The sequence below is a fragment of the Balaenoptera acutorostrata genome, chromosome 15 (assembly GCF_949987535.1).
Source record: "Balaenoptera acutorostrata chromosome 15, mBalAcu1.1, whole genome shotgun sequence".
In the NCBI taxonomy this organism is placed as follows: domain Eukaryota; kingdom Metazoa; phylum Chordata; class Mammalia; order Artiodactyla; family Balaenopteridae; genus Balaenoptera; species Balaenoptera acutorostrata.
Window position 1 is genome coordinate 66,084,873 of NC_080078.1, and position 24,920 is coordinate 66,109,792.

General features: G+C 51.1%; 2 protein-coding genes across 13 annotated transcripts in view; one reads left to right on the top strand and one right to left on the bottom strand.

Moving 5' to 3' along the window:
• Window positions 1-17,165, top strand: part of CEP250 (centrosomal protein 250) — a 55,670-nt gene extending 38,505 nt beyond the window's left edge. For 9 of the 12 annotated variants that reach the window (XM_057528669.1, XM_007193219.2, XM_057528670.1 and 6 more), the window contains 6 exons: window positions 192-2,804; window positions 6,103-6,216; window positions 6,399-6,554; window positions 6,999-7,100; window positions 8,049-8,111; window positions 9,747-10,380. In XM_057528669.1, coding sequence (XP_057384652.1) covers window positions 192-2,804; window positions 6,103-6,216; window positions 6,399-6,554; window positions 6,999-7,100; window positions 8,049-8,111; window positions 9,747-10,010 — 3,312 coding nt within the window. In that variant the 3' untranslated portion in view covers window positions 10,011-10,380. Of the gene's footprint in view, window positions 1-191; window positions 2,805-6,102; window positions 6,217-6,398; window positions 6,555-6,998; window positions 7,101-8,048; window positions 8,112-9,746; window positions 10,381-13,277 lie in introns of those variants that run through there. The other 3 variants (XR_009005337.1, XR_009005338.1, XM_057528671.1) reach the window with 3 other exon arrangements.
• Window positions 17,166-18,762: 1,597 nt separating this feature from the next.
• On the bottom strand, window positions 18,763-20,102 carry C15H20orf173 (chromosome 15 C20orf173 homolog). Its single transcript, XM_028169354.1, is given in 4 exon segments — window positions 18,763-18,958; window positions 19,039-19,214; window positions 19,445-20,035; window positions 20,037-20,102. Coding segments are annotated over 4 exon segments (1,029 nt in total).
• Between the last annotated feature and the right edge of the window lie 4,818 nt (window positions 20,103-24,920).

Genomic DNA, 24,920 nt, shown 5'->3' on the forward strand with positions numbered 1-24,920 from the left:
CTGAGCATAGCAGAGCCCGGGGGTGTGGTAGGGATGTTCTTGTACAGGATCAGCCTAAGTGGAACACCCAGTTCCTTTTGCCCAAATCCTTGGCAATGCTGGTGCCACAGAGGAAGGAAAGGAAGGGCCGGTGTTGGAGTGACAGTTTCAGGGAAGTATAGTTTAAGGTGGTTTTGCATCTTGTTTTCCAGAATGAGCGAGAGTTACTGCAGGCAGCCAAGGAGAACCTGACTGCCCAGGTGGAACATCTCCAAGCATCTGTGGCAGAAGCCAGGGCTCAGGCAAGCGCTGCCGGGGTCCTGGAGGAAGACCTGAGAACTGCGCGCTCAGCACTGAAACTGAAAAACAAGGAGGTGGAGAGTGAGCGCGAGCGAGCCCAGGCCCTGCAGGAGCAGGGCAAGCTGAAGGTGGCCCAGGGGAAGGCTTTGCAGGAGAATCTGGCTCGCCTGGCCCAGACCCTGTCTGAAAGAGAAGAGGAGGTGGAGACTCTGCAGGGAAAAATCCAGGCGCTGGAGAAGCAACGGGAAATGCAAAAGGCTGCTTTGGAAGTGCTGTCTCTGGACCTGAAGAAGAGGACCCAAGAGGTGGATGTGCAGCGAGAACAGCTTCGGGAGCTGGAGGAGGGTAGGTCTGTTCTAGAGCATCTGCCCACGGCCGTCCAGGAGCAAGAGCAGAAGCTGACTCTGCAGAGGGAGCAGATCAAGGAGCTTGAGAAGGACCAGGAGGCACAGAGGAACGTCTTGGAGCATCAGCTTCTGGAACTTGAGAAGAAGGCCCAAGTGATTGAGTCCCAGAAAGGACAGATTCAGGACCTGAAGAAGCAGCTGGTTACAATGGAACGCCTGGCCCTGGAGCTAGAGGAAAACCATCACAAAGTGGAATGCCAGCAAAAGGCGATCGAGGAGCTGGAGGGCCAGAGGGAAATGCAGAGGGTGGCTCTGGCCCACCTTACACTGGACCTGGAGGAAAGGAGCCAGGAGCTGCAGGTGCAGGGCAGCCAGATCCAGGAGCTGGAGAACCAGAGCACCCTCCTGGCAAGAGAGCTCCAGGAGAAGGACCAGGAGGTGACGTCCCAGCAAGACCAGGTCAAGGAGCTGCAGAGACAGAAAGAGCATCTGACCCAGGACCTGGAGAGGAGGGAGCAGGAGATGGTGCTGCTGAAGGAAAGGATTCAGGTCCTGGAAGATCAGAGGACCCTGCAGACCAAGATCCTGGAGGAGGACCTGGAGCAAATCAAGCTGTCCCTGAGAGAACGAGGCCGGGAGCTGGCCTCTCAGAGGCAGCTGATGCAGGAGCGGGCAGAGGAAGGGAAGGGCCAGAGTAAAGCTCAGCGAGGGAGCCTGGAGCACATGAAGCTGATTCTGCGTGATAAGGAGAAGGAGTTGGAATGCCAGCAGGAGCGTGTCCAGGAACTTCAGGAGCGCAAGGACCAGCTGGAGCAGCAGCTGCAGGGCCTACACAGGAAGGTGGGTGAGACCAGCCTACTCCTGACCCAGCGGGAGCAGGAGGTAGTGGTCCTGCAGCGGCACCTGCAGGAAGCCAGGGAGCAGGGGCAGCTGAAAGAGCAGGCACTTCAGGGCCAGCTGGACGAGGCCCAGAGGGCGCTGGCCCGGAGTGCCCGGGAGCTCGAGGCCCTGCAGCAGCAGCAGCAGGCCCAGGGCCAGGAGGGGAACGCGAAGGAACAGGCAGGCTCACTGCAGCGAGCTCTGGAGCAGACCCGCGCCACACTGAAGGAGTGCCAGGCTGAGCTTGAGGACCACAAGGAACACGCGCGGAGGCTCCAGCAAGAGCTGGCGGTGGAGGGACAGCGGGTCCAGGCCCTGGAGGAGGTGCTGGGTGACCTAAGGGCTGAGTCTCGGGAGCAGGAGAAGGCTCTGCTGGCCCTCCAGCAGCAGTGCGCCGAGCGGGCCCAGGAGCATGCGGCGGAGGCCAGGACCCTGCGGGACAGCTGGCTGCAGGCAGAGGTGATGCTCCAGGAACGGGACCGGGAGCTGGAGGCCCTACGGGCAGATGGCCAGTCCTCCCAGTGTCGGGAGGAGGCTGCCTGGGGCCAGGCTGAGGCTCTGCAGGAGGCCCTCAGCAAGGCTCAGGCCGCCCTGCAGGAGAAAGAGCAGCATCTCCTTGGGCAGGCGGAGCTGAGCCGCAGCCTGGAGGCCAGCACGGCCACCTTGCAGGCTGCCCTGGACTCCTGCCAGGCACGAGCCCGGCAGCTGGAGGAGGCCCTGAGGAAGCGGGAAGGTGAGATCGAGGACCAGGACCTCCGACACCAGGAGGCCGTGCGGCAGCTCCAGGAGGCACTTGCCCAAAGGGATGAAGAGCTGAGACACCGGAGGAGGCAGGGACAGCTGCTGGAGAAGCCTCTGGCCCAGCAGGGCCGAGAGGATGCGACCCAAGAGAAGCAGGAGCCGAGGCACGAGAGAGAAGAGGAAGAGACGAGGGGCCTTCGTGAGAGCCTGAGGGAGCTACGGTGGGCTCTAGCCCAAAAGGAAGAGGAGATCCTGGAGCTGAGGGAGGCCCAGCCAAGGAAGGGTCTGGAGGACTCGCCCCCCAGCCACACGGCCTCCCCAAGGGAGGAGCCGTCTTCCACACTTGATTCCTCAGGGCCCAGGCTGCAGCGGGAGCTGGAGCGACTACAGGTGGCCCTGAGGCAGACGGAGGCCAGGGAGATCGAGTGGAGGGAGAAGGCCCAGGACCTGGCGCTGTCCCTGGCCCAGAGCAAGGCCAGCGTCAGCAGTCTGCAGGAGGTAGCCCTGTTCCTGCAAGCCTCTGTCCTGGAGCGGGACTCGGAACAGCAGAGGCTGCAGGTGAGTCACCCCGTGGGTGGTAAGGGCTGGGGCAGAGCCGGGTCCGCCTGGGCTCCGGGGCTGTCTGCACCTCAGGGTGTGAGAAAGCTGAGGTCACAAGCACCTCAACACAGTGGAATCCAGGTTACTGTACTAGTGCGGTGGGGGAAGATGTGGCATCCCCAGTCCCTGCCCTCCTAGAGCTGATGATCTAGTGGAAAAGCAATTATAATGCAGTGCCTAATTAGGATTGGTGCCTGACACGTGAAGTTTTGTGTGCTCTGAGCACACCGGAGGGACCACCCCACCTTTCCTGGTAGAAGTGGTGTTTAAGGTTAGATCTAAGGGACCAGTAAGGAAATAGCCAAGCACAGGTTGGGGGAGGGAGAGGAAGAAGGAGGGGAGAGAGCGTGGAGTATCTGTGAGGGAGTTCAGGCTGCCTGGGACAGAGAAGAGGCTCTGGCAAGAGAAGAGAGGAAAGCAGGGGGCCATCATTTAGGGCTTGTCAGCATGTTAAGGACCTGGGTGACCAGTGGGAAGTGGATGAAGGGTTTGGGGCAGGGGAGTGACATGATCAGATATATAGTTCAGAAAGATGGCTCAGGCTGCCGGGGGAGCAACTGTAGACCTGGGGAGACTGACCAGGAGGCTGTAATGGGAGTCGGTGGACAGGTGGTGACCTGAGATAGGAAGTGTGGATGGAGACACGTGGGTGGGCCTAGAGGTTCACAGGATTTCCAGCAGGTGATTGCCCAAGAGATGAAGGGAGTAAAGAAAAGACAGAAAGAAATCAAAGGCAGGGCCCAGGTTTCTGCTCACTGGGATGAAGGCAGGTTTGGGGAAGCAGGGTGGAATAGTGAGTTCAGTTTGGAAACAGAGCGAGGTACCTATGGGGCCAAGCAAGCGGACACGTCAGTGGGCAGATCTGCTAACATAATCCGAAGTTAAAGCGTGAGGTTGAGGCTAGGGGCAGAGCCTCTGGAGTTGTCAGCAGTCAGGAGAAGTGGGCTCCTCTAGGTGGGATGTTGAGTGACAGAGGAAGTGACCTTAGGGTCTAACCTTTAGCCTCAGGTCACGGCCACATCTCAGTCATCTTTGCACCCTGCACTGAGCGCAAGGTCTGCAGAGTGGGCAATCAGGAAAGCTGGGCTGACTACTGGACATAGTATTATCTCTTTTGCCAAGAGGAACCCAGCCCATTTTTCCTGGGAAGTTGACTCTATATCCTGGTCCCTTGACCTGAGGTGAGCCCTAGAGAACCCCCTCCCTCAATTCAGACACACGACCCTGCAGGGACTTGCCTTCTGGGAGCCCCAAAAGCTCTGCTCTGATTAAAAGGCAATATGCAGACAAGGGGTTACATTTATGAGCTTTGGAGTCAAGTTCTTGGATTTGAAATACAGTTCTGCAGGTTATTAGCTGTGTGACCTGAAGTAAGTGCTTTTACTTCTCTGACTCTTGGTTTTCTCATTGATAAAATACAGAATGATAGTACCAGCCCCATAGAGCCATTTTGAGTCCAAAAAGCGATAATGTGAATAAAGTGCACAGGAAAAAGGCATTCAGTAAGTGGGACTCCTTTCCTGTTTCCAGGCCTGTTCTTACGGGCACAGAAAAAGTCAGATACGTAGGTGCGTGGGAAGGTACTTCCTGTCCATACTTGTGAGTTACTGAGCAGTATTTACTCAGTAACGAAGCTCAGGTCAGGGTCCTCCCGTTCCCAGAACACTCAAGGGCACCTTTCAGAAACAGCCCTTCATCACACTAGCATCATTTTGTAAAATCGAAGTATAGTTGATTCAGTTATATATATATAAGGAGATATATTCTTTTTCAGATTCTTTTCCCTTATAGGTTATTACAAAATGTTGAATATAGTTTCCTGTGCTATAAAGTAGGTCCTTGTTGTTTGTCTACTTTATATATAGTAGTGTGTGTATGTTAATCCCAAATTCCTAATTTATCCCTCCTCCCCCTTTTCCCTTTGGTAACTGTAAGTTTGTTTTCTACGTCCATGAGTCTATTTCTGTTTTGTAAATAAATTCGTTGGTATCATTTTTTTTTTTAGATTCCACATATAACTGATATCATATGATATTTGTCTTTGTCTGGCTTACTTCACTTAGTATGATAATCTCTAGGTCCATCCATGTTGCTGCAAATGGCATTATTTCATTCTTTTTTATGGCTGAGTAGCATTCCATTGTTATTTACTGCCTCTTTATCCATTCATCTGTCAATGGACATTTATATAGTAGCATCATTTTTTACTTTAAGCAATTTACATGCCAGGAACTGTTACTCTCACTTTCTTCTACAACAACCCTGAGAAGTAGGAATGGTTATTATCTTCATTTTATAGTTGAGGAACGGCAGTTAAGAGAGGTTAAGTAACCTGTCCAAGGTCATCCAGCTAGTAAAGGGCAGAACTAGGGTTAGACCTAAGCAGGCTGGCCTCGTACAACTAAGGCTCCTTCTCTCTCCCAGACAGCCTCCACCCACACGTGTACCTTCCGTTCCTCTTCTCTGTCTGTCCTCTTGACCTTTACCACTTATGAACCCTAGGGTGCCTAGAAAATATCTAGCACTAGTCTACCCATTTATCTAAAGGGGTTTAATCCCAGAGGCTTAATCTACGCTTCACGTGGTCTTTTTGTGTGTGTGTGTGTGTGTGTGTGTGTGTGTGGCCGCGCCTCCCGGCATGTGCGATCTTAGTTCCCTGACCAGGGATCAAACCCACGCCCCCTGCATTGGGAGTGCGGAGTCTTAACCACTGGACCACCAGGGAAGTCCTCATTGTGGTCATTTTACAAACGAGGTAATTGGGGTTTGGAGAGAGCTCATGTCTTGACCCAAATCATATAGCCAATACGTGGTGACACAATACCCGGCTCTACGTGATTCCTGAGTCCATGCTCTTTCCACAACACCTAGTGCTCCCAATTGTCGCTTAGCTTAGGGGAGATCTAAAACGGGAGTTCCCCGGTGGCCTAGTGGTTAGGGTCTCACTGCTGTGGCCCTGGTTCAACCCTTGGTCGGGGAACTAAGATGCCACAAGCCATGCGGCGCGGCCAAAAAAATAAAAATAAAAATAAAATAAATAAATAAAATGAGACAGGTTTTAGCCCTAGTCCACCATGTATCCTTGGGAAGATCCCTCTCTGCTCCTTTGTTTTATCCACCTGTAAAATGAAAGTTATCCACTAGAATAGCTCAGAGGTGCCAGGAAAAGTAAGACTATAACCTGATGAGAAAATTGTTGAGGACGGAGGGCGGAGTGGGTCTTGATATGAGGTTGTCATGGTGTGACTCACCCCAGGATGAGTTGGAGCTCAGCAGACAAGCTCTGGAGAAGGAGCGACTCCACAACCCAGGCCTGACCAGCCGAGCAGAACGGGGGCCCAGAGGAGACCCCGGCGCCCAACTGGGAGAGGTGAGCTGGGGGCCTGGTGGGAACAGATGGCCCAGGAGGGAGCGCCTGTCCAGGGGCTTGTCCCCTTCCCCTGGGAATTGGGTCCCTGAAGCCCAGACCTGCCAGGTTAGTCCTTTGCCCTCTATCTGTTCCCCACCTGTCTGAGGGGCTGCCCGGGTGAGACTGACAGGTCTCTCCTTCAGGTCTCGGAGGCGAAGACTGAGCCGAGTGCTGAGGTGGAGGAGAAGCAGCTCTGGGAGCAGAGGCTTGAACACCTGCAGCGAGCGGTGGCGCGGCTGGAGGTTGACCGAAGCCGACTGCAGCACCACAATGCCCAGCTGCGGACCACCCTGGAGCAGGTGGGTGACTCCTGTCCTCAGCTCCCTCCCCGGTCCGCTGGGCATGCACCTCCACTTCTCATGCAGCCCCCAGAGGAGGGGTTAGTAAACTATAGCCCAGGGGCCAAATTCGGCCTACTGCCCGTTTCTGAAAATAAAGCTGTTTGGAGACACTGCAGTAGTTGTGACAGAGATCGAATGGCCCACAGCGCCTAATATTATACGGAAAAGGTTTGCTGGCCCTGCTTCAAAGGCTCGGGAGGCCAGCCCCACCTCCTCTGCCACAGCAGCACTTTGCACTCAGGGCTGCCCCAGCAAGTGCTCTCCTCAGCCCAGTTCAGCTTCCCATGGCTGCTGGCCCCTTACACTTGCCCCACCCTCACACCGGCCTCCTCTCTAAAAAGGCGGCTCTGCTCCAGACCCAGAGCCAAGCCCAGCCCTGACTTCTCACTCGCATCTTGGCAGGTGGAGCGAGAGCGGAGGAAACTGAAGAGGGATTCCCTGCGAGCATCGCGGGCGGGCGTCCTGGAGAGCGGTGAAGCCACGGCACCATCACCCACCCAGCAGGTTTGTCTGTTTCATTGACTGCAGCCTCAGGAGAGCCCAAGCCCAGCCACTAGAAACAGCCCTCTGCCGTGCATGTCCCAGGCTCCCCTTGCAAGGGGAGGAGCCACTCCAGCCAGTCCGTAGGGCCCCTCCTGACCGGGCTCTGCCCCACCCAGCACTGTCCCTGACCCAGGAGGGAGGCCCAACATCAGTGGGCGGGGCTGGAGTCAGCCCTGCATTCTGAGGAACCCAGCCTTCACTGATACGCAGTCCACCTGCCCCCCAAACCAGTGCTTCAGGCTCCCAGGAGCAGGCCTCATGGGGCTTCTGGTCTCTCCCTGCATGTAGGTGTTGGGTGGTGCTTGCCAGACCTGGATGTTCCTAGGAGCTTGATAGCAGCTTCATGGACCTCTTAGACTTCCTTGCCCTTTGCAATACTGAATTTACAAGATATGGGTCCAGGGTATTTCCTGGGGCCAGAAGGATCTGGGGGAAGACACCACAAACCAGTACTCTTTTAGCTGAGTTACGCCCGTCAGTAGACAGCCCTGGGGCCTGGCAGGTAGGGACTGTTTCTGGTGGCTGAGCACCTCCTAACCCTCCATCCCCCTTCCTTTAAGGAAAGCTTCCCAAGGGACAGGCCCCTTGTCTTACTTCCCCTCTGCATCCTTAGCTCACGGACCAGGGCTAGCACGAAGCAGGTGTGTGCTGAACTTTAAATGAAGAGGTACCTCAAAGAAGCCAGTCCCATACAAGCCTTTGGGACATTTGGCCTCAGGTCTCCATTGGGTTGGTTTGGGCCCTCTGGGGCTTCTCCTTGCCCCAGAGCCATGGTGCCCCAGAGAGTTCAATCTGAGTTCAGGCACTTCTGGCCCATAGCCCTTGCCCTGGTCCCCAGGATTGTGAGGAGGCCTGCACAAACCCTGGTGGAAGGCCTGTTCCAACAGGAATGGCATTTGTCTTCCACAGGATGGAAGAGGAGGACAGAAGGGCTCCTCAGATGCCAGGCACGTGGCTGAACTGCAGAAAGAGGTACGTTCTGGAAGGATCCGTTTTCTAAGCCCCTTTTCCCTCCCTTGCACTCAGGCAGCAAGGCTTTGGTGTCTGCTATGTGCTTGGCCCTTTGTGCACCTCCAGCAGGGAGAGGGGAAATAGTTCCTGCCTACAGAACTTCAGTCCCCGTGGGAGGCAAGCAGAGCCCCATCTCAACTCCACCTCCCACACTGAGTGGACTTAACCTCCCACGTGCTTAGGGTGGGACTGGGGAAGAAAGTACACTCCAGGCCCCAGACCTCCTACTTAGGAAAGAAAAGGAAAAGGCAGAGGAGCAGATGAAGATTCTAAGACGACAGACTAAAGCAAGCAGAAGCATCCTGGCCTCCTCTGCCCTCACGTGCACCCAGCACACCAGGCAGAGTTGCCTGGCACCAGCGCCAGGATCCATACCCTAGAGCTCAGGTCAAGCTCAGGGAAACTGTATAAAGTGCCTTCTTGCCTCTTAGGCCTCCACTAAAGGTTCACCCTGTCTTTCAAGGCCCAGGAGTAATTAGAACTGTGGAATTTTGATTTCTGAGCCTGTTTCAGAAATCAGTAGTCACTACTGGCAGGGCCTGACTATACAGCTAGACCTAAGCTATTACTTTGAATTCTCTTAAACTCATACAAAGCAATCGCTGAGACAGGGCCCGGACTAGGGGGAGGCAAGACAGGCCTCACTGTTGACCTGGAGCTCCTCCTTAAATCTTGCACCCTAGTCCTAGGAGCATCTGTTGCCCCACCCTAGTCCTGGATGTGCCCTGACCTCCCAATAACTTCACCTCCTGGGGGCCTCAGTATACTCATCTTGAGAAATGGATCAATCAATGATTCTCAACCCTGGCTGCACGTTAGAACCACCTGGGGAGCTTTGAAAAAAATACTGATGCTCAGGCCTCACATCTGTCTAATTAAGTCAGAAAATTTCTTAAAACCTTCCAAAAGGGGCACGATGGAGCTTTCTGCAGGGATTAAAGCATTCTGTATCTTGATTGAGATAGTGGTTATATATGGGTATGTATGTTATGAAATTGGTCAAAATGTACTTAAAATCTGGGCATTTTATTACATGTAAACGTGTGAATAGTCTGGGTTTTGGGGTTTTTTTAAAATTTATTTATTTATTTACTTTTGGCTTCATTGGGTCTTCGTTGGGTTGCGCAGACTTCTCATTGCAGTGGCTTCTCTTGTTGCGGAGCACGGGCTCTAGGCTCGAGGGCTTTAGTAGTTGTGGCTCTCGGGCTCTAGAGCACAGGCTCAGTTGTAGCACACGGGCTTAGTTGCTCCCCAGCATGTGGGATCTTCCCCGACCAGGGCTCGAACCCGTGTCCCCCGCATTGGCAGGTGGATTCTTAACCACTGCGCCACCCGGGAAGCCCTGGTTGGTTTTTTTTAAGCTCTCTCTCTGAGTCTCCTGTGCAGCCAGGGTTGACAATCACTGGATTCTCTGATTCCCAGCAGCCCTTCCCCCAAACGCTGTAAAGCCTGATCCTGAGATTCGTGGGTGAGGTGTTCATTCAAACGCTGGTCTGACAGGAGCCACAGGAGCCAAGCAGGAAGGGTTGGGGCAGCTTCGAGGCCCTCCACTGCTCTCACCCTCTTGGTTTTCCTCTTGGTTTTCCTGCCCCCCAGGTGGCCCTGCTGCGAGCCCAGCTGGCCCTGGAGAGGAAGCAGAAGCAGGACTACATCGCCCGCTCAGTGCAGACGAGCCGCGAGCTGGCGGGCCTGCACCACAGCCTCTCTCACTCCCTCCTCGCCGTGGCCCAGGCCCCCGAGGCCACTGTCCTGGAGGCCGAGACCCGAAAGCTGGATGAGTCCCTGACTCAAAGCCTGACATCCCCTGGGCCGGTCCGGCTGTGCCCCAGCCCCAGCGCTGCTCAAGGCGCCTCCAGGTAGCAGCTGCAGCGAGGGCAGGACACGGGCCAGCCTGGGAGCACACAGACAGACAGATGGCCGTAGAGCAGGTCGTGGCCCCTCCACACAGCTGCTGTTTGCCAAAGAAAATTCTGACTCCGTTACCCAGCCTGGGAGCCCCAGGTCAGCTGGCATTCCCAGGAAGAGGGAGGGAAAGCTGCAAGGCTGGGGGAAGGCCCTGACTCACATGGGAATGAGGCACGTCACACTTGCTGCCGGCCCGCAGTCACCCAGAGAGCGCCTTGCCCTGGCCAAGGGGCGTCTGCTGCCTCTCGCCTAGAACTCATTATCCAGCACTTCACCCTCTCGGACACCTCCCCCTTCAGCAATAAACCCTGGGTCTTTGCATTTGTTCTCTGCTGCTATCTCTACTGGGCAACAACCGTACATCAAGGGCATCTATTAAGGAAGAATTCACTGAAGATTCCTGTCAGGTGGCATGCATTTGTCATCTGCCTGCATTCTGATAGAGAAGGGCTACAGAAGATACACAAGACAAAGCCCCTGCCCACAGGAAGCTTGAGCCCAATTGACAATAACAAGCAGATGAGTCAGAGACAGTTGTGTGTGCTGCCTGGAAGTGCTGTAGAAATTCCAGGGGCTGAGGCAGGAAGGCATGAACTGGCCCTTGGTGGCTGGAGAGGAGTTGGGAGGGTTACTAAGCATACTGCTGAGAAGACTGGTCTGCCTTAGCAGGGTGTGTTTGTGCTGAGGGATGAGTCAGGAGGGAGAGGAGGGAGGGCCTTGGGATCTAGATTTGAACTCATGGATAATGAGGAACCATCATATGTTCTTGACTTAAAACATGTTCTGGGGACTTCAAAAACACTGAGTTGGCTTTTGGCTAAAGTCAGCCTCTTGAGTTCAGAAGTTCTATCTGGCTTCGTTCCCCTTCTGCACTGGGTGAAAGGCCTCGGGGTGTCCCTTTCTGGGCATATCAGCTGCAACCGATTGTGGCCCCCTGTAGTCCAGCCATAGGTCAAGCCAGGAAGGAGGATGGAGTGTGGCAGGACTTGTCACTTATGGCCTGGCCCTGGTTTAGGCAGTGTACAGGCTTAAGACCTATTGTTGGCAACTTCCTCGAAGCCTAAGAGAGAACAGTTTTCTTTAAAGAAGCAGGCATGGGACTTCCCTGGATGTCCAGTGGGTAAGACTCTGCAGTCCCAATGCTGGGGGCCCAGGTTCGATCCCTGGTCAGGGAACTAGATCCCGCATGCATGCCACACCTAAGAAGTCTGCTGCAACTATGAGCCCACATGCTGCAACTATGAGCCCACATGCCGCAACTAAAAAAAAAAAAAATCCCGCATGCCGCAACTAAGACCTGGGGCAGCCTAAATTAATTAATTAATTTAAAAATAGGGACTTCCCTGGTGGTGCAGTGGTTAAGAATCCGCCTGCCAATGCAGGGGACACGGGTTCAAGCCCTGGTCCGGGAGGGTCCCACATGCCACGTAGCAACTAAGCCTGTGCGCCACAACTACTGAGCCCACGTGCCACGACTACTGAAGCCCGCGTGCCTAGAGCCCGTGCTCCAGAACAGGAGAGGCCACCACAATGAGAGGCCCGCGCACCACAACGAAGAGTAGCTCCTGCTCCCGCAACTAGAGAAAAGCCCACGTGCAGCAACGAAGACCCAACACAGCCATAAATAAGTAAATAAATAAATAAATTTAAAAAAAAAATATATATATATATAGGGCTTCCCTGGTGGTGCAGTGGATAAGAATCTGCCTGCCAATGCGGGGGACACGGGTTCAATCCCTGGTCCGGGAAGATCCCACATGCCACGGAGCAGCTAAGCCCGTGTGCCACAACTACTGAGCCTGTGCCCTAGAGCCCGTGAGCCACAACTACCGAAGCCCGCGAGCCACAACTACTGAAGCCTGCGTGCCTAGAGCCCGTGCTCTGCAACAAGAGAAGCCACCGCAATGAGAAGCCCACGCACCACAACTAGACAAAGCCCACGTGCAACAACGAAGACCCAACACAGCCAAAAAATAAATAAAAAATGATAATAAAAATTTAAAAAATAAAATAAAGAAGCAGGCATGACCTTCTTCCAGCCCTCCAACCGTAATCTGTAATTCCTCTTACCTAGGCATGGGGATGGAGCTAAGGCTGGCTAAGAATGTGGGATTTTAGGAGCAGCACCACGGTCCCCCAGACCTACTTACCCGGGGCTCAGGACCCATTATATCCCGTCACACCACACAGAGTGGGAAAGGGGCTGTTCACAACTGCTGGAGCTTGGTTCCAAAGCCCATGCATGGGACTCCACACAGATGTTTAGTAAAAAACAGTTTAAAACCCCCGAGAGCTAAATCGGGCCCCCAAGATGCCAGCTGGTCCCTGCCTCTAGTCACATCCCTGTGGCTCAGAATCCTCACCTGGCCTTTTTGATGCTAGGAGTTCTCAGGGACAAACGAGATTTCTCTGGGTTCCTTACCGTTTTTGGTCCCCCAACTCTGGTTCTGTAGCTTAGAGCCTGACAGAGGGACCCTGTTGTTTACCTTGGAGTTTCTTCTGAGTTCCATTATCTGTAGGTTGTAAGCCAAGGCCTTAAGCCCCACACACCTTCTGGGAGCCGGGAGAGAGCTTTCAGCAGATGAAAGGCGTTTTAGAGGCAGCCGAGCAAGGTTTTCATTCAGTAATAAACTAATCTATATCTGCTCCTCACTCCCCATCCAACCCTCAGTAGCCCCTCACCCCCACTCTAGACCTCAGGCTAGGGCCTCCCCTCCCCACCAGATATTTGGTCAGGGTTAGTCTTCAAGCGTAGACTACGATCTTGCTCTCACATTCTTAGCTTGTGGATGATTTTCTGCTCCAACTTCCTAAAATACACTTTCTTTGACCAATAGTAGGATCATCTGTTTGGAGGGTCCCACCAGTAACGGAGCCAACTGCTCTTCTTATCAGCTCCAAACCCAAAGAGAGAGACCTGACTTGGAGAAGCATGAAGGAAAGAATATGGGTCTTCCAGGCAGGACCCAGCCTTGCCCCAAGGCATCAGGCCAGAGCTCCCTTTCCTTCTCTTTGTCACATGCAACAGGGCATAACCAGAGCAGTGAATCCAGTAGATGGGCACTGTCTCTGACCATCCAGCCAGTTCTCACGGATACAGTAGAGGGTGGTGTGATTGATCTCCAGAACCTGGGGGAAAGGAGGTCAGAGCTGAGCACGCAGGTCTTCTCCATCCACAAATCCTCCCCCTCCCTCCAGCCTTCTCCTTTCCTGCTTTGACAGAGGCTGCTACAGGCCCCAAAGTCCTGAGAACAGAAGGGGGCAAGAGCTGAGTCAGAGTCTGGGCAATGTTCTTGTTCCCAGGGAGCTCTGGGTCTGGTGGGTATGACACCCTGTTCTCTCAACAAGCCTCCATGCTTTGCATGTTAGAGCGACAATCACCACATTGCAACCTAATTACCTTTTCTCATCTGCTTCCTGCATGGGGACTAGCAGGGTGGTCTCTAACTCCATCAGGAGCTGCAGGGCCCATCGGGAGTGCTAGGCAAACCAGGTAGACACCCTGCTGGTGCAGGCAGGCTATGTAGATGCTCTGGGGCCAGCAGCAGAACTTCCAGAAGTACCTGTGGAGGTGGGGAGACCCCACCCACAAAAGCAGCAAGGCATCCTCCAGCCCGAGACTTCACATGCAGGCCTCATCTCAGCCCGTGGGACAGGTCCCTTGGGCAGTGAGTTGGTTCAGTTGTTCGATCTTAGGACAGATGATGCCTTTAGCTGTTACCCCTGCAGTACTTCACCTCCTGCCTCCTGTCCCACGAATCACCTACTCGCACTTGCTCCCGGGGCTGAGGAAGGGACCAGCTGAGCAATATGAAAACGCTGAGCCCTGAAGAACCGGGGGAGTGGTGAGCAGTGGCAGGGAGGAGCAAGGAGCAGGGGCCACCGGTGTGCCCCGAGCCATGAGATCCCTCTCCGCAGTCCTGGCATACAGGCTTCGCTCCACTCACCACACCGAGAAAGGAGGCAAGGGAGAAGGAAGGACAAGAACAAGGGGTCTCGAGGTTCTGGGGCCCTGCAGTTTATTCCCCTGCTCTCCTGAGACCAGGGTTTGCCTAGACCCTGACAGAGGCGAAGGCAAGGAGTGAGGCTTCTCCAGAGAAGAAAGGACTGTGCTCCCGGCCCCGCTGTTCTCACCTGACTCACATCAGTAGCCTGTCACGGAGTGGACATTATGACCTCTTTCTTCTTAGTCCTCTGTCATTAATGCCCCCAGCTCTTTAAATGCCTTCATAGGGCCTGAAGCTTGGCACAGGTGGAAGGGCTTGGAGGCAAGAAGCTGAATGGGTCAGGGGTCAGAGGAGAGCCGTGAGCAAAGGCTGTGAGGCGGCCATCTGAGAGTGGGTGCTTGCTGTTCTCAGCTCACGGTCATTTGTGTGGAGGCAGAAAGGGGTAAGAATGAGTGTTCAAGTTTAGTTCTTCCTTAATTACTACTACTTGTTGGGTGAGGGAATCAGGGAAGGCTTTTTTTCAGTGCCTGATAACCCATACATTGCTTCTGCACCTCCTGTCTTGGTTTCCTGTCATTGCCTCTCCTGTATCTGCATATTCCAACCCTACCAAGAGTCTAAGGCTTGTTGCTGGCCGAGAGTAGGCTCACATCCGAGCTGGCTAACTCCCTTGCCTTCTGCTGTTGCGTGATGCTCGGCAAGTCATGCTGGAGCCTTTAGCTATAACTCTCTTCCCTGCATAGGGGTCATCTCTTCAGCTTGTCCACCTGACCGCAAATAGAGAAACCCTGTGGATGAGATCAGATGGACTCGTTTCTGCCCCCTGCTCCTAATCCAGCTTTTCGTTCATCTGGCAAATACTCGTCAAATCTATGTGTCACAAAGCTCCACGACACGCACTGAAAGGAGGAGCTCGTTTCCAGGGGAGACAGACCCCGGACGTAGAGAAACACTCACAGCATGACCTGGGTGCTGGGAAGAGACTCACTGGCCACTTGTAATGAGGCCAGGGAAAGTGTCACAGAACATCTTGGAGGAAGAGAGGGCTTGAGGGCCCTTTCAAAGTGTTTGTCGAGCCGATTGGTTTCACTGGGTGCATGGCGTCAAGGGCTGCGCCTGTGGGTCCCGGGAGCAGTGGCAGCTCTTGGAGGTGTACCAGCTAGCCCAGTCGGGTGAGACCACTCTGACCAAAGAACAGAAGCATCGGCCACAGGTGAGCATCAAGGCAGCCCACCAGCCTCAAACCCACCATTAAGGCTTCATTCCTGTCCTGTGGGACAACCCACAGGGCAAGTGGCAGGCTGACTCGGACAGCAGGCTCCGGAAAAAAATAGGAAGCTGTGGTCACAGCCTCCACCAGCATCCCACTGCCCTGGTGGCCTCCATCACTTCCTCAACCCTCCTCACCACACCTCCTTATAACACTTCACCTCTCACCTCCCCAGCCACCTGCTAAGCCCTACAGTGTGCTGTGCTGGAGGATGAGGGGAGGGAGGGGAGAAGTGCCTTTTGGTGTGTCCTTTGGCCTCCCTGGAGGAGAAGGGGTTGATGCCCAATGGGGTCCTTCCTGCCAGCCCATTTGTATCAGGGACCCCACCACACAAGTCACATTGTGAGTTCCTGAATGTAGGCTTTGTAGGTAAGATCGCCTTCACCTTGGCATTCAACCCAGGGTCCAGCTGGCGAGGGAGGGCTTGGAAACCAAGGTATGATGGGGACAGGAATGAAAAGGGCAAGACTACGTGCCAAGGCTAGTGTGGTGCATCTCTGAGAGGGATGCCAGCTATTCCCGATGCAGGCTTGTTAAGCATGAGGCAGACAGGCGAAAGGAAGAGCCTTTTGGCCCCTCTTGAGAAAAGAGCCTATGAGAAAACTTTGTGATGTGCTTAAAAGCAAATTTCTATCCAACCAAACTGGGGGGGGGGTAGTTTTTTTTTGTTTTGCTTTGTTTTTAGGCCACATGGCTTGCAGGGATCTTAGTTCCCCGACCAGGGATTGAACCCAGGGCTCGCAGTGAAAGCGCTGCGTCCCAAGCCACTAGACCGCCAGGGAATTCCCTAGATTTTCATTTATTTAAAATGAAACAATTGCATGCACATGGTTAAAAATTAAATAGAATAGAAGGCAGCAGTTTCCCACCCCATTCTTTTATTTATTTATTTTTTGGCCACTCCACGCAGCATGAGGGGTCTTAGTTCCCCAACCAGGGATCTAGCCCACGCCCCCTGCAGTGGAAGCGCAGAGTCTTAACCACTAGAAAGCCAAAAAAGTCCCACCACCCCATTCTTTTTTAACCCCTTTCCAATTTTTTAAACTCTATTTTCGTAGAGGGTAACTTTGTTCCTCTAAATAATGTTTATATAATGCCATATGGGCCCAGCATCTGGAACAAGATGGTGATAGGTAGCTGCACTGCCCACACCTTTGGGGATTCTTGGACTCTGGTTCTGAGCCAGACATCCGGCATCTCAGTGCCCTTAGGGAGGCGGGTAAATGTGCTCTCAGCTGTACCAGGGATATTTACATTTTGTTAGGTTGTGTGTTTGTCAGGCAGCCAAAGTAAAAATGTAGTGGATTTGTTTTGGATACCCAGCAACTGAAAACCCTCATTAACTAAGGCTCTTTGCTTACCTTGAACTACTCTTTCTACCAAGAAGGCAAGAAAAATGCTTTCCCCCTGCCCTCATTTGATGTAATAGTCTTCTCCAACGATTGTTTTTATTTCTCTTTAAGTATCATTATGGACCCAAGGATTTTTATATATTCACTGTGATTCATTCGTGACAGTTGCTATTTTTGATGCTCAAATTCTCCCAAATTTGATGTCCAGTTTTTCCTTGTACTTTTCTTTTTCAGACCTGGAATCTTTTAGTGGGAAAAAATATTTAGAAAATGAAATCTGCATTCCAGAATTGATCATTGCCTCTGGGATGTTACGGTTTTTAGACTAGCAGAAAATGTGTTTTGAAAATTGTGAGTTCAAGATGGTGATGGTTGCACAACAATGTGAGTATACTTAATGCCACTGAAATGTACACCTTCAAATGGCAAATTTTATGTATAACTTACCACAATAAAAATAACATAAAAATTGAGTTCATAATGATATTTGCAGTTTGAATTTAATGTCACAGGGTTTTTACTATACCTGTCTGATTCTGTATTTGGTTCCTAATAATATTAATATAATTACTTACTTACTTTATTCTGATATTTATTATATAGTTTATAATATTATAATAAATTACAATATTATAATATTATAATAAATCTACTGAGTGAAGTTTAAAATTTCTTTGTGGTTCTTTTTGTCCACAGAATCTATCCTACAGAGAATATACAGTATATTGAATTCTAAAGGAACTTGAACTACTTCTTTCCCTGGTGGTTATGTTATCAATCTGATATACAGTTAGGTCCATTTGATGTGTTTTCAACTTTAGGGTTTGCTTTTTCCTCTTTTTCATTTAACTTTATTTTTTGGTCAGGTAAACATATATATGAGTAACAATGAAATGTTCGCTGTTGAGAATCTGGAAGAGGATGTAGCCGTTTAATGCCACAGTGTAGGGTTTTATTCAGTAGCAGAGTGACCTTCATCCAGGGTGTGTTTGAAGCCCCGATTCCTCTCTGACACTCCAAGGTCCCCTTGACTACCTGTCAGCCTCCTGGGGCCTCCAGTGGGCTGAATAGGCTGGGGACCATCTCAGTTGTAAATAACAACCTTCCCCTCACACTGCAGCTTAAGGATGGATGACCTGTTGCTCTTCTTTAAAACTGTGCATGTTGCTCTTGAACCAATATTCTTCATCCCAGTAATGGGACCACCTCCTGAGCCAGTCTGTCCCAAAACCAAACAAGGACACCTGGAAGATGGGGTAAGACAGGAGAGGGCTGTGGGGCAGGAGGCTGGATCCTGCCCTGCTTCCATGCCCCCCGACCATTCCTTCAGCAAACACTCACTTAACATCAAGGGTGACAGGCTGCCTCCTGGAGCTGGGAGGAGAACGGAGCTCACCCTCCCCAGGAGAGACAGACTCTGAACACACAGAGGGACCCCGGAGCCCAGAAAAGACAGCACCAACTAGCTGATTCTCATCATATTGGAGGAAGAGAGAGGATTCCCTAGGGAGACAAGAAGAGGGCATTCCAGGCAGAGGGAACAGCATCTGAAAAGGCATGAAGCAGATGGTGTGTTTGGGGAACGCTGAGAAGCCCATGGTGTGAGCCTGGGAGAGAGGAGGGGTGGGGGGAGGGGTCAGACCATGCCAGGTCTTGGAAGCCAGACAGGAGCTTTTAAACTCTATGCTGAAGGCATAGCAGGGAAAAGTTTTAAGTGAGGAAAGGACAAGAATCTTTAACTGGGTCACAGGTGTGCAAGGCACAGAACAGAGCCACGAGCCCCTGGGATGGATACTGACCCTTTTATCCAGCCTGTTGCCCTGGGTGTACCTGAGGAAGGTGGGGCTGATCACCAGGACCTGGGGAAGAAGGGGGAGAGGGCCAACCTGGGGCCCTTCCCACAGCAGCCCGAAGCTACGTCTTCCTACCTCTCGTCCCCTTACCTGGTCTTTTCTATCTTCCATTCGACTAGGGAACTGGACCATCTTCCGAAATCTAAGGAAGAAGTAGGAGGTGGGGGAGTTTCAGCAGCCCCTGAGACTTGCGAAGGTCCTGCAGGTGCTCCCAGTAAGCCAGCAGAGGGTCTCCCTGGAGCCCCCTCTGTCATCCCCTGCAGTGACCTCTCCTTACCCCCCATACTAAGAATGTCTGGGTTCCCAGACCATCACCTCTTCACTCAGAGCATCTGAAGTCCAAGCCAGAACAAAGAGCTTCAGGAGCAGCAGCACCAACTGGCTCCAGGAGCCCTGGTCCCTATCATTCCTGCGGGAGATGGAGTGTCCCGTGGTTTGGTTCCCCAGCATCTCAAAGCTCTGAACAGAGATCTGGTTCATCCTGGGAAGGAGAGCAGAAACTGACAAAACTCTGGGGGCAGGCCTGGACGTCCAGTCCCCTGCCCCCTCCTCAGTGCCCACCTGGAGACCGCGGTGTGATTGGCGCTCTTGCCGAGGCTGGCGGCCCACAGGATCTTCGAGTTCCCCACCGATGCACAAGTTCCACAGAAGAGATCTAAATGGCTCACCGAGGGCCTGGGAATCCCCTTGAACAGCTTCTCCCACACTCTGCCCAGTTCGCTTGCTGAGTTCATGCCCTAAAAACAGCAGGAGGGAGGAGATTGGGGGTTGAGATCCAGGTATTGGCTCCCGGGGGAAGGAAAGCAGAGCTGGGTGGGTGAGACCTCCATCCGGAGGTCAGGGGTTGAGGCTGTGAAGATAGGAGGCACACGAAGCCAGGGCCGAGGGCAGGAGTTTGGGCCAGGAAGTGGGAGGTGGGCTGGGCCTGGGAAGGACGGGATGGGCTGGCCCAGTGTTGACCACTGACCGACCACGAGAGCACAGCGTCAGGGCTGGTGGGCTCTGCTGCTCCCATGAGGTACCCCATCGTCTCCTCGTAACCTACATCAAACCAGTTCCCTCCGGCCGTGTGGTGGAAGACAGAGTCGTTGAGGGTCCCGGATGGGCAGCCACATTTCCTGAATTTGAACGGAGAGCAGCTGCAACGCCGTGGTACCACCTTCATCCGTTTTTCCTGGGGTGCCGATTCCGCCTTCAGATCCAGGCAGGGGGCCATCAGCCACAAGATGAGCATCAGGAAGATGCACAGGACAAAAATCTGCCAGCAGCGCTTCATGTCTGGCCCAGGCAAAGGCTCCAGTGGTAGGCAGCTGACTGGCTCCTCTACCTGGGACTGGGAGGGGTGAGGAACTGAGGCCACAGATAGTCCCCCAGCCCTCTGTCTTGTTGGCTTCCACGGCTCCCCAGCCCTCCACACCACACCTCCTCCCAACCCCTCATCTCCCACTTCCCTATCCATTTGCTCACCTCCAAAGGGGACTCTGGCTGGGCCTAGGATGGAAGGTGTGAGGGCAGAGAGATAACATATGGTGGGTGCCCTATCCTCCCTGCAGGAGGAAGGCTGAGCTCTCAGTGGGGTCCTCAGTGCCACTGGGTATATCATGGCTCTCATCACAAAGTAACATTGTGACCTCCCTCCTTTAGGCACAAAGCCACCACCCTAGCCTGTCTGTTACACACAAGCTGCCTGCACTGAGTGCAAGATCCACACGGATAGAGACTGACCTTGACTGTCTTCTTTACCTCCGAATCCCTAAGACTGAGAATCATGTAATAAATATTTACAGGAAACAGGAGCAGAGTGGAGAGGGAACCGTAGATACTATTTATGTGTGAAGCCCCCTCTCCAATAGTGTATCTTCGGCTCAGGCCTCTCTTCTCTTCTCTAGACCCCATACCCAGCAGCCTGTCGCACCTCAACTTAGATGTCTCAGAGACCTGTCACCCTGAGCAAGCCTGAGACAGAACTCATGATGCTCCCTTTAAACCAACCCCTTCCCAAGACTTCTCTATCTCAACAGATGTTCCTCCATTTAGCCTGTTGCGGAAGCCAGAAACCCATGCGCTATCCTTGACTCCTCCCTCTCCTATGATTTCCAAATCATTTTTAAAATTTATTTTATTTATTTATTTATTTTTGGCTGCATTGGGTCTTCGTTGCTGCGCGCGGGCTTTCTCTAGTTGTGGTGAGTGGAGGCTTCTCTTTGTTGCGGTGCACGGCCTTCTCATTGCGGTGGCTTCTCTTGTTGTGGAGCACAGGCTCTAGGCGTGCAGGCTTCAGTAGTTGTGGCTCATGGGCTCTAGAGTGCAGGCTCAGTAGTTGTGGCGCACGGGCTTAGTTGCTCCGCGGCATGTGGGATCTTCCCAGACCAGGGCTCAAACCCGTGTCCCCTGCATTCAGAGGGAGATTCTTAACCACTGCAGCACCAGGGAAGCCCTCCAAATCATTTTTAATCTATTTGTTTCTATCTCCAAACCACCTTCTTCATCTCCAGTGTCACTCCCTTAATTCAATCATGGCCTGTGGAAGATGTTAAAAAACAAAATGAAAAACTTAGAGTTGTTTTTAAGGTTTCAGAAGACAAGGAGGGTCAGAAATCATGTAATTTTATTTTTAAATCAAAATGTTTTCTTCCATAGGAGGAGAACAGTAAAACAGTTATCATAACTAGTGAAAATCTGCACTGGGTATTTTATAGATTAAAAAAAATTCACCAAAAATCTGAGTAAGGGACTTCCTTGGTGGCACAGTGGTTAAGAATCTGCCTGCCAATGCAGGGGACACGGGTTCGATCCCTGGTCTGGGAAGATCCCACATGCCGCAGAGCAACTAAGCCCATGCGCCACAACTACTGAAGTCCGGGCGCCCTAGAGCCCGAGCGCAGCACCTACTGAGCCCACGTGCCGCAACTACTGAGCCCGCGCACCGCAACTACTGAAGTCCACGTGCTCTAGGGCCCTCGTGCTGCAACTGCTGAAGCCCAGGCGCCTAGAGCCCGTGCTCTGCAACAAGAGAAGCCACCGTAATGAGAAGCCAGCGGACTGCAACAAAGAGTAGCCCCCGCTCACTGCAACTAGAGAAAGCCTGCACACAGCAACGAAGAACCACCGTAGCCAAAAAAAGAAAAAAGAAAAAAGAAAAAACAATCTGAATAATATCTGTAGACTAATTGTATTGTCTCAATATCAATTTCCTGGTTTGGATAATGTACTGTAAGTACTATAGGGTAAGATGAAACTTGGTGACGGGTACATGGGACCTCTCTTTACTATTTTTGCAATTTCTTATGTGCCTATTCCTATTTCAAAATAAAAACTTTTTAAAAAAATCATCCAGAAAAAGAAGCCTAGTAAGCTCTATTGGTGTTTAATTTATATCAACAAATGTAATATTTTTTTATTGTTGTAAAACACTCAAAAATTTACCATTTTAACCATTTTAAAGTGTACAATAATTCAGTGACATTTAGGACATTCACAGTGTAATGCAACCATCACTACTATCTAATTCCAGAGCATACTCATCAGCCCAAAAGGAAACCCCACACCCATTAATGAATTGTTCCCCATTCCTCTCTTCTCCAGCCCATGGCAAGATACAATCTTTTAAAAACATCTCGAAATATTAGTTTTGCTATTGCTTTTTAGCAACTGTCTTGAGGTACAATCTACATACCATAAGATTCACACATTTTAAATGTATGATTCAATAATTGCCAATAAATATATACAGTTGTGTATCACCACAATCCAGTTTTAGAACATTTCCATCAGAGATCCCCATTCGCATTTGCAGTCAATTCCACTCCTCATTCCAGGCAACCACTAACCCACTTTCACTATAGATTTGCCTTGTTTAGTCATTTCATATAAATGGAATGATGCAGTATGTAGTTTCTCATATCTGACTTCTCTTCCTCAGCATAGTATTTTGGAGTTTTACGTTGTAGCGCGCACCAGTCGTTAACTCATTTTTTGTTGCTGAGTAGTATTCCATTGTGTGGATAGACCATGTTTTGTTTATTCACTCACCAGTTGATGGACATTTGGATTATTTCCACTTTTTGGCTATTATGAATAATGCTGCTATGAACATTTGTTTACAAGTCTTTGTGGGAACATGCTTTTTCATTTCTCTTGGATAGACAGCTGGGAATTGCTGGTTTATATGTACATTTATTTTATTTTAATTTATTTATGTTTGGCTGCATTGGGTCTTCGTTGCTGCGCCCAAGCTGTCTCTAGTTGCGGTGAGCGGGGGTTACTCTTTGTTGCGGTGTGCGGGCTTCTCATTGTGATGGCTTCTCTTGTTGCAGAGCACAGGCTCTAGGCACGCAGGCTTCAGTAGTTGTGGCACACGGGCTCAGTTGTTGTGGCTCGCGAGCTCTAGAGCGCAGGCTCAGTAGTTGTGGCGCACGGGCTTAGTCGCTCCATGGCACGTGGGATCTTCCCAGACCAGGGCTCTAACCCGTGTCCCCTGCATTGGCAGGTGGATTCTTAACCACTGTGCCACCAGGGAAGTCCTGTACATTTATATTTAACTTTAAAAAAAAATATTTCAAAGTATTTTCCAAAGTGGCAGCACCATTTTACAGTCACCAGCAATGCATGAAGGTTGCAATTTTTCCACATTCTCACTAACATTTATTTTTGTCTGTCTTTTTTATTACAGCCATTCTAGTGAGTATAAAGTGGCATCTCACTGTGGTTTTAATTTGCATTTCCCTAATAACTGATGATTCTAAGCATCCTTTCATGTGCTTATTAGCTAGCCATTCATATATCTTCTTTAGTGATATATCTATTCAAATCTTTTGCCCATTTTTAAATTGAGTTGTTCATCATCTTATTATTTTTAAGAGTTCTTTATATATTCTGGATATGTCTGTTATCATATATGATTTGCAAATTTTTCCCCAGTCTGTGGCTTGTATTTTCATATTTTTTTATTTTTTAATTGAATATAGTTAAATTACAATGTTGTGTTAATTACTGCTGTACAGCAAAGTGATACATATATATATATTCTTTTTCATATTCTTTTCCATTGTGGTTTTTCACAGGATATTGAAGATAGTTCCCTGTTCCTAATTAGGCCCTGAGACCCCCTAACACAGCTGTGTCATGATTCTTCCTTCTCAGGGGAAGCAGTGGGGTTTCTACACTGCAACTATTGTTTTCAACCCAGATACACTGAGATCTCTATTCAAGAGAAGGAGAACATGTAACACCTACAAATATACCTATTTCTTTAATGATTCAGGAAAAGTTCATTTATCAGTGTCCCAAACAAGGTGAATGAAGGCTGTGACTGGCAGTATGAACTAATGAAAGGGCCAGAAACCTTCCCCTTCTCTGGTCAGGCTTGGAGGCTACAGCTACAGGTGACCAGTGACCCCCCCTCTTCCTGCAGCCGTGTGTGCAGAGTGAGGCACTCCTGTGCAGCCCCCAGCTGCTCCCAAGGCCAAAGGATCCCACCTTGAGGGAGAGAGCTGAAGCGTTAGGGGGAAGCCTGACATTGTGAGGAGCAAAGTTTCCAACTGGTCAGTACCTTGGTCTCCTGTGACTTCTGTGTCATGGCCAACTAAAAGAACTCCATAAAGGGAAGGACTACCTAATTCTAGAATTCCTAAAGCAGAAAGTGTGCCACCCTTGTTGCCCCTATTACAGTTCTCTGCTTTTTCCTTCACAGTACAAGGCACGTTCTTCTTTATTTAGGTAGTTTATTAATTAATTACTTTATTATTTTTTTCAAAATATTTTTGTTGTGGTAAAATACACATAAAATTTGCCATTTTAACCATTTTTAAGTGTACAGTTCAGTGGTATATATATATTTTTGTTTGTTTTGTTTCGTTTACCTCTCCCTACCCCCACTGAAAGCTCCTCGAGAGTAGGTATAAACCATATCTGTTTCATTCACCATGGTATTCCATAACACAGGGGAGACCTGGGAAATAGGAAGAGCTTGATAAATATGTGTTGAAGGAGTGAGTCACTTAGCATGGCGCCCCACTGAGGAAGGAGGGCTTGGAAGTTAAACATGAATAGGCACAGAATCGACATAGACATATGGCAGAGTGGAGAGGACAATTTCTGTCAACATTGTCCTTGGGCATCCAACTGAGAATAGACTTCTCCTGCACTTGGTGGTGGTAGCTAATGCATGGAAAAGACCCAGGCTCTGGAGTCAGAAAAACCAGGCCTTGAACCCCACCTTTGCCCCATTAACTACCCCTGCAACCTTGGGCAAAGTCAATCCAGCTCTTGGCTTCCTCATCTATAAAATGGGATTTGAAATAGCACCGACTTCCCAGGGTTGTTCTCATGTAGAATGGATGACAGCAGTTGGTATGTTGTCAGTTTTCAGTTAACATGTATTAGTCCTTTCCTTCTCCCCTTCCTAGCAAACTACAGCCTGCGGGCAGAAGCAGGGACTCAGC